Below are 14,352 nucleotides of genomic sequence, written 5' to 3' on the forward strand. Positions count from 1 at the left end.
AACAAAGAGCCGAGAATTAGTAGCTGTAAAATTGAGCTATATGTTATTAAGGCACTGGAAGGATCCATTATTCAGTGGAAAATGCATAACCAGTGGGGGGGGGTATAGAGCAGTGTAGCCCCCCTCCCTCATACGTGTTAGCACTGGCATAAGAGTGCAGGATTTCCTTGGAGTGCAAACTGCTTGTGAGCAAGGATAACATCAAGGCCAGCCGTCCGCACCAACATTTGGGAGCATTCCATCACGACTAAAAGGGGGAAAAAAATAGCGCTAAACCCGTTGGTCTAGAGTACTTGGGGAATGGAAGATAATTGGTTCGATCCAAGGAAAAGTCGCTGGAATTTGTAAATTCGAAACCTAGACCATCTTAACCAAACTCGCCTTCCATCTGACGGTTTATTTAGTCGGATATATGTTAAGTTCTGTTACTATGTAACATTGTTAAAGGGTTTTAAGTAATTTATTCCTGGAGACTTTTGGTGAAGTAATAGTTGTATGAATCATTTGGATTTTACGCTTTTTACATTTAAGAACAAAAACGCACAATACCGTGACTGGAGCAATACACAGATAACCCGCACATAGGCGAGAAGAGCTTACGACGACTTGACTTTGTAAATGGTCCAAGTGGGACCGTAACGTTGTCGTAAGCTCCTCTCTATGTGGGGTCATTTGTCTTACATTTAAGAATTATTAATAAGTTACTGAAGTAATATTTGTAATTAGTTCATCTTAGTCATTCCTTCTTCATGGCTTCAAGAATGATGTAAACACGAAGGATTTTCCCCGCAGGAGCATGACCTCTGCAGTTTCTACGTGCTTTGGGTACGAACGTATGTATTCATACGTGGTGGCGTACGTGCGTATCTTTGTAATGATACGTGCATGTTGATACATGGTTTGGGGGAAGAGGGGTACATGCATATATGCAGACATGTGACAGGGGTAAGGGTACGTGCTTATGCTTTGTCATTACTCGGGTATGGCATTCTCAATTGCTATTGCCCGTTTCTCAAAATACTTCACATCAAAGTCGTTATATTTTTTCAAGCAATTCGATACTCTACCAAAGTCCATATACACAATATCGTATTCATTATCTTGATCTACATCCTCCAATACCTTAGTGAAAAAGATTTATAAATTCATACGGCAAGAACTCTCCGTAAATCGTGCCGAGATTCATGGATTAAATTATATCTTTCAAGGTGGCTTAGAATTGCATCTCCAGTTATTGGTACCATCACTTTTCCAACAATTGAGGTCAAGCTGATAGGTCTTCAGCTTTGAATTATAGACCCGTTTGTAGTGATCTCTTGAGACTATCTAAGGATTTGCTGATTTCTTTAGAACCTTTGACGCACAAGAATGATAACCTATGTTTATGTTGGTGCAAATATGCTCATGTGCTATGGTTTACGTTTTGACCTGGGCGCGGGGAGCGTTAACCCCCCCCCGCCCCCTGTGGAAACTAATAACTACCCGGGGTCTACCTCCAGGTAGACTCCAGAAAGTTATTAGTTTCCACGATATGAACTGGAGAACAGTTATACGGTTTCTCTCACAAAAATCTACGCGAATCCCCCTCCATACATCGTGAGTAACAGACGTATATTGGGTGTAACACACATGCAACACAAATACATTTACATGAATACATGCATGCATATGCGTACTCATATGCGTAAGTGTACATGCGAATACATACATCTATATTTCACTGCACTAGAATTTTATGACCGCCCTCTCCCTTCCATTTGCGTGTATTGAGGGGCCGGGGGCTGGGCTTACAAGATACGGGGATATCATTCTCGGATAGCACAGGTTGAGGCGCGTCTAGTTATAGATAGAAACACTATTAAGAAATTGAGAGGCGACTATTTCAGACAATATTTTATGAAATTTTTTTTTACCTTTATTTGCAATTGTATTTGCCGTCAGTGAAAGATTATTTCAGGCTGATTCGCTTTGTTAAAGTTCAGAAGATTGTAATTGGTGTAAGCGGGCGTAAAAGCATTGAAGAATATACAAATGCTTGATACAGAACTATGTATAGTGTGCATAATACGAGGTGGCAGCTGGTGCTGCAGTCTTGTGCACAGTGTATTCAAATGTTTTGCTGATAAGAGGGGGAAGACAAGATGCAGGTTGATTGGGATAAAGCTTCTTCCGGTGAAGTCACTGATAACGTTCTACACAAATCTAGCTTCAATGTAAACCTCTGCAACGTGCGCGTTTTTTATGCTCAGTGGCAACATCAGTATTGCCAGTCACTTGTAGATTTTTTCTTACGGATTTAGCATTTTTCCATGAATGTAATAATGTTTGTATTAGTCTGCCTGTGCACGCCTGGTTAGTCTGTCCTCTAATTTTGTTTTACTCTGATCTCGTCAGGAATTTCACTCTTAGTTGATGTTTAAGGTTTTGAAGTCTATCAACTAAGCAATATATCTTTTGAGTTACGAGCTTCTGCTCCCGAGGCCCTGTCTTTGGGCCAGGATCCTCTAGTGTTTGGCTAATCAACCAGACTGTTGCTGTTGGCGGCCTGCTTGGTTAATGTTGCATGTCACCCATTTACCACCAGTCAAAAGTATTTAATCCCTACGACAGGGATTAAAATAAACTTCCTGTGTATGTATACAGAGAGACCGAGACCCCCGGCTCGTATATATATTAATTTCCTAATGCTAATGTTCGTGTTACTTGGATTTTTTTTATTTAAACTGAGGTTTAATCACCTTCTCTTCCATATTTATTATTGGTACTTTTTAAACTTCGCCTTATAAAAAGACTTGCTGTGATCTCCATGCGTGGCTAAGAGCCAGAGTTGAGATAGAACAAGAAAATTAACATAACTAAACATTGGGCCGGGGTGTGGTTGTTTTGATGTCTGAACTGTAGTGTTGTGGCAGTCACGTCACGCGATGGGTGTTGTCACGTCACGCGATGGGTGTTGTCACGTCACGCGATGGGTGTTGTCACGTCACGCGATGGGTGTTGTCACGTCACGCGATGGGTGTTGTCACGTCACGCGATGGGTGTTGTCACGTCACGCGATGGGTGTTGTCACGTCACGCGATGGGTGTTGTCACGTCACGCGATGGGTGTTGTGGCAGTGTCACGTCACGCGATGGGTGTTGTCACGTCACGCGATGGGTGTTGTCACGTCACGCGATGGGTGTTGTCACGCGATGGGTGTTGTCACGCGATGGGTGTTGTCACGCGATGGGTGTTGTCACGCGATGGGTGTTGTCACGCGATGGGTGTTGTCACGCGATGGGTGTTGTCACGCGATGGGTGTTGTCACGCGATGGGTGTTGTCACGCGATGGGTGTCACGCGATGGGTGTTGTCACGCGATGGGTGTTGTCACGCGATGGGTGTTGTCACGCGATGGGTGTTGTCACGCGATGGGTGTTGTCACGCGATGGGTGTTGTGTCACGTCACGCGATGGGTGTTGTGTCACGTCACGCGATGGGTGTTGTCACGTCACGCGATGGGTGTTGTGTCACGTCACGCGATGGGTGTTGTCACGTCACGCGATGGGTGTTGTCACGTCACGCGATGGGTGTTGTCACGTCACGCGATGGGTGTTACGTCACGCGATAGGTGTTGTCACGTCACGCGATGGGTGTTGTGTCACGTCACGCGATGGGTGTCACGTCACGCGATGGGTGTCACGTCACGCGATGGGTGTTACGTCACGCGATGGGTGTTACGTCCCGCGCTGGGTGTTGTCACGTCACGCGATGGGTGTTGTGTCACGTCACGCGATGGGTGTTGTCACGTCACGCGATGGGTGTTGTGGCAGTGTCACGTCACGCGATGGGTGTTGTGGCAGTGTCACATCACGCGATGGGTGTTGTCACGTCACGCGATGGGTGTTGTGGCAGTCACGTCACGCGATGGGTGTTGTGGCAGTGTCACGTCACGCGATGGGTGTTGTGGCAGTGTCACGTCACGCGATGGGTGTTGTGGCAGTGTCACGTCACGCGATGGGTGTTGTGGCAGTGTCACGTCACGCGATGGGTGTTGTGTCACGCAGTGTGTTGTGGCAGTGTTGTCGTCACGCGATGGGTGTTGCGGCAGTGTCACGTCACGCGATGGGTGTTGTGGCAGTGTCACGTCACGCGATGGGTGTTGTGGCAGTGTCACGTCACGCGATGGGTGTTGTGGCAGTGTCACGCCACGCGACGTGTGTTGTGGCAGTGTCACGTCACGCGATGGGTGTTGTGGCAGTGTCACGCCACGCGATGGGTGTTGTGGCAGTGTCACGCGATGGGTGTTGTGGCAGTGTCACGCGATGGGTGTTGTGGTAGTGTCACGCGATGGGTGTTGTGGCAGTGTCACGTCTTGCAATGGGGCGGTGGCAATATGACGCGATGGGATAGGGTGGCTATATCACGGGACTGGTGATGGGGGTGGTGATGGGGGTGGTGATGGGGGATGGTGAGTGGCAGTGTCACGTGATGGGGGGGGGAAAATAATTTATATAAAAAGCATATGGAAAAAAAATTGCTGGAAATATTAACTAAACGCAGTACACGATTGCTTTTAAGAGTAAAAACAATCCACTGATTTGGCAATAGTTGTATAGTAGAACTAATTGCAAGTAGCGTCATTGAAAATAAAATTTTAGTAGCTTCAAAAGCACACAATACGAGCGGGACTGGTAGGTGAATAAAACCTATATACAGGAAGTAGGTTGGTAGGCAGGAACCACCCAGGAATACTCTCGTCCTGTCATACGAGTGGGGGAAACTGAAGCCCGTGTATGTTTTGCACCCTGGCAAGGTTCCTGGGCCTTTCGTGAACAGGTAAGATCACAGGAAAAACCTTTGCAAACTTCTGCTTTCAGAACTGATTTGGCTTTACCAGTCTGTGCTGCTTAATAATTCTTCTCTTCTGTTTCCTTTTCAATATGAGGCTTGGTCTGAGACCTGATCACGGGGACGATGATCCCCGGAACCATCAACAGATGTAATCAGTCACAGTAAAGTAGAGCTGTACTATTTCATTTACAAATGTTTACAGTAAGTTTTCTATAAGAGATTTGATTTACCCCCCATCCCCCTTGCTTGATAGTTGGTGTGGTGGCCGCTATCTAGCTGGGCGCTGTTGTCTTCAGCTGTGATCACTACAATTGGATCACAATGACCTCCACATCTGCACAATCAACAAACGTCGCATTTCCGTCCACGGAAGGTTAGTCTTAGTCGTAGTAAAATCCATTAAAGGACGATAAAGTAGATAGTATGCAGTAGTTAGTATAGCGCACTTTTTACCCATTAAGTTCATCTCATAAATGTTTTTCCACTAAGGCATTCAAAACTGTGGACCATGATAGAATACTACATCATGAAATTCAGTAAGGTCTTTGCGAATTCCACACAGACAACTGATAAAGAAAATAGCGTCATGCGATATTGGAGAAATTATATCTAGAAACATGGCTGATAATTGAGATTATTACAGGTAATGGAACCCGTTATATATGGCGTTCCACAGGGGCCGTCACCGAGTCTGGTAAAACTGAAGCAGCATGGACAATTAGATAACGTTTCGCTTAGAGACCAGGCTTTTTTTCTTTCTAATACACACATACGGGAAAATAATAATGTCAATTTCCTGTATCTAAAACTTTTACGAAGATATATTAAAAGAGCAAAAAATTACCCTGAAAAGACAGACTTTTTGGTAAAATTTAGTGAAATGTGCTCATAGAAAATCAGAATAAAGATTGTAATAAAGTTGGTAGAATTACCGACAATATGTAAAGTAAAAGGACACAAGTGCAACTAATGTGACATTTATTGTGGCAACGTTTCGCTCTCCAGGAGCTTTATCAAGCCATTACAAACAATACATGGACACAGAGGGTATATAAAGGCTCAGTGAGGTGTAATACTAGTGAGGTACCATTTCGATGTTCACTAGTGGTGGTGGTAGTAGTAGTAGTGGTAGTGACAAAAGTAATACAATATGGTAGAGCAATTAATTCGTACATGAGTAAAAGGATATAAAAGCTATTACTTGGGTAACATAAAAATAGGTTGGACAAATATAGACTGGAATGAGGCAGCTTGTTTCAGTGTTCACTCTCTGTGCTTTGTGTAGTATAACAGGAGAGACTATGTAATGGCAGGGTTTACTGTTTTCAGGAGGATTCTTGCTAAGACTTCGGAGATGGTGAAGCTGCTGTTGTTTTGTTTAATTGTATTCGAAACAGCGATCAGTGCTGATTCGAGGCACTTGCGTCTGGGGAAATTAGTTTCTTTGATCACTAATTGGGCGTCTCTGAATTTCATGAGATGATTGGTGGAATTTCGGTGTTGTACACAGGCGTTGTTCAAGTTATCGTTCCTACATGCGTAAATGTGTTCATTGAGGCGGGTGTCGAGGTTTCTGGCTGTTTCACCTACGTAAATCTTGTCACAGCCTCCACAGGGTATAGTGTAAACTCCTGCATTGACTGGTTCGTGGTGCTTGGATTTTGTCCTGGTTAGATCCTTTATTGAAGTGCTAGAAGCGATGGCGACTCTGGTGTTAGCTTGTGAAAGTACTTTTGAGACGTTCAGTGCAACCTGACTGTTGGGAAGAAATATAACTTTGTCAAGATACCAAGACCAAAAGAGGCATCATCATCGGGTTTTTCCTAAGAGCATACCGAATTTGTAGTCCTGAGTTTCTTGACGAGGAGTGTACATACATTCACCAAACATTCACAGAGTTACATTTTCCTTCTTTTTTCATCAAAGACTGCAAGAAAAGAGCTCTTCAGATCATAAATTCTCCACGCATCAACACCACTCCCAGCAAAGTTATAATTCTTCCCAACAGTCAGGTTGCACTGAACGTCTCAAAAGTACTTTCACAAGCTAACACCAGAGTCGCCATCGCTTCTAGCACTTCAATAAAGGATATAACCAGGACAAAATCCAAGCACCACGAACCAGTCAATGCAGGAGTTTACACTATACCCTGTGGAGGCTGTGACAAGATTTACGTAGGTGAAACAGCCAGAAACCTCGACACCCGCCGAAGTATCCAATGAAGTATCCAATTAAAGGGCACTTTATTAGCTAAAGGTCGATGGAGTTAGCGCAGTTAGAGCCAAGCACGATTGCTTAGAAATCTGCGCACTTGTCTGTATTATGCAAATTGAATTTGGGTGGAATATCCAGCCAGGGCCTTAACCTGCAGCTGCGTCTGTCTTGAATATCAAAACTGGTTTATCTGGAGGATTACGTTACTTCACCTTTCCTGGTGCTCTGGCATCTCGTAGCTCGGCGGTAGTACACTCAGTTAAAAAAAAAAAAAAAGGGTTCACTTTAGCGAGGCAAGACTCGTGCAAGAGGTCTTCTAACACCTACCGACCCATTTTATCCAACAACAACTAGAACTTGGCTAACAGTTCTCAATTACATTCTAGGGGAAATGATACAAGGACTCAAGTGGGGGTAAGTTTGAAAATCAGGTCTTATCATAGTTATCTACGGATGCCCTCGTTTCTCCTGTCAGGCCCCAGTCTTTGGGTTCCCCTCCAAGAGACTAATAATGGCATCCAGAAGGTTAGGTGTCAGGAAGTGCAAATGAATGGAAAGTAAAGGATGATGAAAAGACTTAATTAAAATGGACAATAAAAGTCAGAATAGGGAGTTTTCATAGCATGTCAGACGGAGGCTGCAACGGGAAAGTAGTGTTCGGAAAAGATTTCTGATGATGCCAAGGTTTTTATTAATAACTACACAGAATGGGTTGCATACTTGAGGTACTGGAATCTGTCACCTCGAGACTTTAGGGCGTCGAGGGGAAGAACATTTCATATGTGGTTGTTTAAGCGTCGATCGATATAATAGTGGGGAGGAGGAAAGGGTTACTTTGGAGGGAGGCAGGGCTGTTCAAAGGTTGAAGAGGATATAGATAGATGAAGAAAGGTCAAGGCAAGGAAGAACAAGGTGGGCATACATATTTGATACAGTGTACAATTGTAAAATACAAAGTTATTTATCTGGACTTAGGTAAGGCTTTTTGAGAGGGTTCCACACAACAGCGATACATATAATGTATTGGTACAGTCAAAGCTATCAGGCACAGTTGGTGGAAAGTCAACAAAGACTATAAAGAATGGGTACCAGACAAAAGTGGCATTGTACATGGGGTCAGTGTTGGGCATCTTGGATTGAGATAAAGGGTCTATAATGGATGGGAGGGAAATCAGTCGTATAATAAGTCGGTTTCGTTAAAAAAAAATCATAGTATCTTCATGGAGATGACATGGAAAACTAGGCGGGTGAGAGTAGTTTGTCAGTACTGAATAGTCAGGGCAATAATCGCTTCAGCAGCGGTCACTGAACCTGAGGACTTGATGTACTGAATCACTTTCTAGTGACAAGCTCTGTTCAACGTTGTTTGTGTACTCGTCTATTATAATGCGGTTGCAGGGGTCGATTCGGCTCATGACTTCAAGTGGTGTGTGCCCCCGACGCTGCGTCACCTTCAATTCGGTGATAAATGGGTTTGTGCCTTGGGATAGGGATCTCTTCTGGAAGAGCTTTCCCACCAGGTTGCTCGACGGATTGAGAACTCAGCATCTTTCGGCATAATGTTGGGGATGGTTTTCCCGTTTCCTCTAAATTTTTTCCGACACTGCCAGTGATACGGAACGAACTGTGGATATGGATTCTTTGATTATAATTTATATAATATTGAGTGACTTTGTAATGAAAGCAGCGAGTTAATAATAATAGTTTAAATATGATGTTAGATACTGACTGGTTAAATTCCTGAATAAACGAACAGTTCCAGAGCTTTGTAAATAAAACCATTGTAGTAGCTATAGGTACCCTTGTTGGTAGTGTGGAACACTAAACGTTAGCACCATTATGGTGGCTACCTTGACTTTGCTGGTAGTATGAAACTAATATTGTGCTGACTCTAGGAACGCATTTCAACTCTGCCCATGATTTAGGCCTTGCAACTCGGGTCATACTTATTTTTCCTAATGATTACCAAGGTGCCTGTCTTTTAACTATTAATGTATTTTTTTAACTAATGCTGGTTATTTAATTTGGTCTAATAATATTTTTGTTATGCATTTTATTCGTCACTAGTTTTTATTATTGCTAAATTTACCTTGGATGTTATGATGTATTTATTTTTCTAATTGTCAAAAATCGCTGAGTAATCAACATTGTCGGAGCGATCACGCTCACTCTAAATTTCAAAACTGGTGGGGCCAGGGGGATGGATGTAGTGGTCGGAAGGAGAGGAATCAGCGTAAAAAAAATCAATGGATAGTCTTTTTTACGGGGTAGTAATAGTGCCGAGATGGAGCCAGTGTGGAGAGAATGCAAAGTATTGTGGTGGTGGGGCCGAGCAAGGTATTTCCGAGAGGTTAATGAGAGGGGGTAAGGCAGGGCAGAGCAGAGCAGGGTATTGAGAGGGAATATAGAGCAAAGCAGGATATTAAAGGATAAGAGGTTAGAATATTGAAAGACCGACGGCAGTGATGAGTATTAGAAGGGAAGGAGAGGGCCCGGGTAGATTTTTTTTTTAATTACGTAATTAGGTTCATGGATACCTTTTACTGAACTTCGGAATACTTCCATAAGGTACTGGAGTTTTTTGCGCCTCTTTTTTTCCTGGATGCGACCCCACAACAAAATCCTAATACAAAGGTAGGTGGTAGGTGGGCCGGGGTGTCAGGAAACTTGCGCAGTGGTCTCTTCGTGCCAGGGAATATAACTCGGAACCTTGTGATTGAGTCACTGCTCAGTAACCGGCTTCCTACTTCAGGTGTCCCAAAGAAAACTTTTATTCCCTGTATATATTACCCAAGACGAACACACCAGATGTAACGTAGCCTGGGAGGTAACACTGCCAGGATGCTCTCTGGGGGGGACACGAGGCTGTATCCTGACAGCATACATAAAACTAGTTAAGCTGCCTTACTAAAGATCCTTAGTCTCTCTGCTAACATACATTAACGTCATTAAATGCACAGAGCGAAATTGTTTTCAAATGCATCTGGTAACCACCGACAATGACAAAAAAAAAAAAATCCTGACGCGCACATTTTGCTGTCACAGTTGCATCACTATTTATCATGAGTCGTAATAAAATAACCTTGATTGATTAGTGACCTGGCCGCGATTAGCAAATACAGGATAGTCTCCAGTACTCCTTGCGCTTAATGAACCGCAAAAGTTTAGCTCTTTAAAATACAGTACAGTAGTACCAACGTTTGCTTGGGAGGATGGATTGTTTTACTATTATAACTCTCTCGATATGTATAGGATGACAAACTAGCTAAAACTGGCCCAAGAGACGGTAGGAAAAAGGAAAAACAATGAGGAACAAAAGGATCATTGCGTGAAGGTTCAAACGGTTACATGGCTAGAACCTTCCAGACAATTCACCGGCAGACTGCAGGCTACATATTCTTATCTGCCCAAGTTCAGCGGTTCCATGTGTCTTGTAAGTAAGTGGTTACTGAATTCATTTTTATGTACACCAAAGGGATAAAACTCCCGCATGTACACAAAATCCACGTTCTCTAGAATGACTGAAAAAAAAGAAGGCTTTTGGATCGTTGGCAGTAACTAGGGATTATTACAGAGTTGCCAGAAGTGAGTCAACACTTTCTGCTGACACCGCCGGGAGCGAGGAAGGGCCGCAGCCGCAGCCGCAGCTTGCCAAGGAACACCACAAAATATTCTGCCAGTTGACCATCTCTTGAGAAGGCTGTTTATCTCGGAATGGAAAAAAAATATACACAGCCCTGCCATTCCGGAATAGAATGTCTGTATAGAAATAGATGCTTAAAATCAATGCTTCGAGAACATAAACCAAAGGAAAGGAAGACTTGTAAGGTCGCATCACCGGTTAGTCTGAAGCTAACTCCACCCCCACACTCCTTAACCAGAATGGTTCCCTGTTCATTGAGGGCAAGAACCTAAGACTGGAAGAGCATTGCTGGCTCATGGAAATAAGTCACTTTGACTTTTTGGGCTATCCTAGGTTCTTTACACATGTGCTGCTATGTATGATCTATGTAACTGTATTAGTGTTAACCTGAATAAACTTAATCTTGGATGAGTAAGACACACACAACGCCAGGGTATTACTTAGGTGCTGCAAGGGTTATTATATACTATAGTTCTAAATAGTTTACCATACGAGCACTAGCACAAGTTCTTGAATCCCTCAAGGTGGTTCCTTGATGCTGGTGAAGAGGTCCTTGAACTGAGGAATTGGACCTGTGCCCGAATTTCCATTGCCCCCAGGTACTGTGTGACCCCCACGGGTTTAGCGCTCCCACGAATGTAATAATAATGTTTTCGTGGAGCATATTTTTATGACCCAATGTAAGATTTAGACTATATCGGCTTCTGCATTTGACGTGTTCTGGATGGATACCACTCAAAAATGATAGTATTATTCGTGAAGGATAACACAGCGCTTAGCTAACAATTTTGTTGTACCTTGACCCATTATGTTCCTATAATCTTTCGAATAACGCCATCTGCAGGACAGAGTGCATAATAAAGCTTTCTAACTAAGTTTTGTCAGCTGTGAAAAGCTACAAGGAGAGTAACGTAAAGGACGAAGATTTTATAAAAAAAAGTATTGTGAATTTTCAGGTAGTTTCTGCAAAACGAATTACCTGTATATACTACATCTGGAGAGTTTATCTGGAGAGAGTTCCGGGGGTCAACGCCCCCGCGGCCCGGTCTGTGACCAGGCCTCCTTAGGTCAGTGTCTCAGGATGCGACCCACACCAGTCGACTAACACCCAGGTACCCATTTTACTGATGGGGAACATAGACAACAGGTGGAAAGAAACACGTCCAATGTTTCTACTCTGGCTGGGAATCGAACCCAGGCCCTCACCGTGTGAAGCGAGTGTGTTACTAACAACCATAGAAAATATGGGTTTCACGCTCGGTTAGAAAGTAAAAAGAAAATATGGGTTTCACGCTCGGTTAGAAAGTAAAAGCCTAGTGAATTATTAAAAAAAAAAAAAAAGCTGTAACAATGGGGGGGAAAAGCTGAAATATTGGTTAAAAATTAAGGGCGAAGATAATTTTTTGTTTAGCAGGACGGGGGTGGGGGAACGAGAGGCCAAGAGCCTTAGATGTTTGGCACGCGTACAATGGAACTGTGTTCAAAGAATGGAGACAATGCAGTGGGAAAAATAACCACCAGGCAATGAGAATACTATACGCGAGGGTATAGGAGGAGATAAAAGAAATCTGACGAGTACCCAGGATGTACTTAAAACACTAAAAATATCACGAAATTATTTTTTTTTTACTTAATGCGAAATGTTGATTTCGGGCAAATTTCCCATAAATGTGATTAAGAGCGAAATAAACAGTTTAACAACCATCAAGGGGTGGGGGGAAATTGGCATGATGTTGTATCCCTTTAGCTTTAACTACCACAAAACGGTATCACTAATCCTTAACCTAGTAGCTTCGTTGTATAGTTTTGGGGCATTTTACTTGTATTTTTAGCTGCTACACCAAGAGGCAGGACAGGAAGAGGATGTTGATAATAATCATGTTGACTGACGCTTGTATGGAGGCTCTTCCCCCTTTAGTTCTCTGGTAGCATGTTCTTGGTAACTATGTAGTTCTTAAAACAATGTAATGGAGGGCGATCAAAAAACCAATAATGAAGGGCGATCAAGAAACCTGTAATGAAGGGCGATCAGGAAACCTGTAATGAAGGGCGATCAGGAAACCTGTAATGAAGGGCGATCAGGAAACCTGTAATGAAGGGCGATCAGGAAACCTGTAATGAAGGGCGATCAGGAAACCTGTAATGAAGGGCGATCAAGAAACCTGTAATGAAGGGCGATCAAGAAACCTGTAATGAAGGGCGATCAAGAAACCTGTAATGAAGGGCGATCAAGAAACCTGTAATGAAGGGCGATCAAGAAACCTGTAATGAAGGGCGATCAAGAAACCGATAATGAAGGGCGATCAAGAAATCGATAATGAAGGGCGATCAAGAAATCGATAATGAAGGGCGATCAAGAAATCGATAATCAAGAAACCTGTAATGAAGGGCGATCAAGAAACCGATAATGAAGGGCGATCAAGAAATCGATAATGAAGGGCGATCAAGAAATCGATAATGAAGGGCGATCAAGAAATCGATAATGAAGGGCGATCAAGAAATCGATAATGAAGGGCGATCAAGAAATCGATAATGAAGGGCGATCAAGAAATCGATAATGAAGGGCGATCAAGAAATCGATAATGAAGGGCGATCAAGAAATCGATAATGAAGGGCGATCAAGAAATCGATAATGAAGGGCGATCAAGAAATCGATAATGAAGGGCGATCAAGAAATCGATAATGAAGGGCGATCAAGAAATCGATAATGAAGGGCGATCAAGAAATCGATAATGAAGGACGATCAAGAAATCGATAATGAAGGGCGATCAAGAAATCGATAATGAAGGGCGATCAAGAAATCGATAATGAAGGGCGATCAAGAAATCGATAATGAAGGGCGATCAAGAAATCGATAATGAAGGGCGATCAAGAAATCGATAATGAAGGGCGATCAAGAAATCGATAATGAAGGGCGATCAAGAAATCGATAATGAAGGGCGATCAAGAAATCGATAATGAAGGGCGATCAAGAAATCGATAATGAAGGGCGATCAAGAAATCGATAATGAAGGGCGATCAAGAAATCGATAATGAAGGGCGATCAAGAAATCGATAATGAAGGGCGATCAAGAAATCGATAATGAAGGGCGATCAAGAAATCGATAATGAAGGGCGATCAAGAAATCGATAATGAAGGGCGATCAAGAAATCGATAATGAAGGGCGATCAAGAAATCGATAATGAAGGGCGATCAAGAAATCGATAATGAAGGGCGATCAAGAAATCGATAATGAAGGGCGATCAAGAAATCGATAATGAAGGGCGATCAAGAAATCGATAATGAAGGGCGATCAAGAAATCGATAATGAAGGGCGATCAAGAAATCGATAATGAAGGGCGATCAAGAAATCGATAATGAAGGGCGATCAAGAAATCGATAATGAAGGGCGATCAAGAAATCGATAATGAAGGGCGATCAAGAAATCGATAATGAAGGGCGATCAAGAAATCGATAATGAAGGGCGATCAAGAAATCGATAATGAAGGGCGATCAAGAAATCGATAATGAAGGGCGATCAAGAAATCGATAATGAAGGGCGATCAAGAAATCGATAATGAAGGGCGATCAAGAAATCGATAATGAAGGGCGATCAAGAAATCGATAATGAAGGGCGATCAAGAAATCGATAATGAAGGGCGATCAAGAAATCGATAATGAAG

At 43.0% G+C, this 14,352-nt stretch overlaps 1 protein-coding gene across 4 annotated transcripts in view; it reads left to right on the forward strand.

Annotated features, from left to right (window-relative positions):
• The window catches only part of LOC128697556 (influenza virus NS1A-binding protein homolog), a 38,252-nt gene that overhangs the window by 5,296 nt on the left and 18,604 nt on the right, over window positions 1-14,352 (forward strand). For 2 of the 4 annotated variants that reach the window (XM_053789337.2, XM_053789336.2), the window contains exon 2: window positions 5,086-5,205. The exons of the other annotated variants lie outside the window; for them this stretch is intronic. In XM_053789337.2, the coding sequence (XP_053645312.1) occupies window positions 5,154-5,205 (52 nt within the window). In that variant the 5' untranslated portion in view covers window positions 5,086-5,153. The remainder of the gene's footprint in view (window positions 1-5,085; window positions 5,206-14,352) is intronic. 4 annotated transcript variants of the gene reach the window in all.

This window comes from Cherax quadricarinatus, chromosome 44 (genome assembly GCF_038502225.1).
Source record: "Cherax quadricarinatus isolate ZL_2023a chromosome 44, ASM3850222v1, whole genome shotgun sequence".
In the NCBI taxonomy this organism is placed as follows: domain Eukaryota; kingdom Metazoa; phylum Arthropoda; class Malacostraca; order Decapoda; family Parastacidae; genus Cherax; species Cherax quadricarinatus.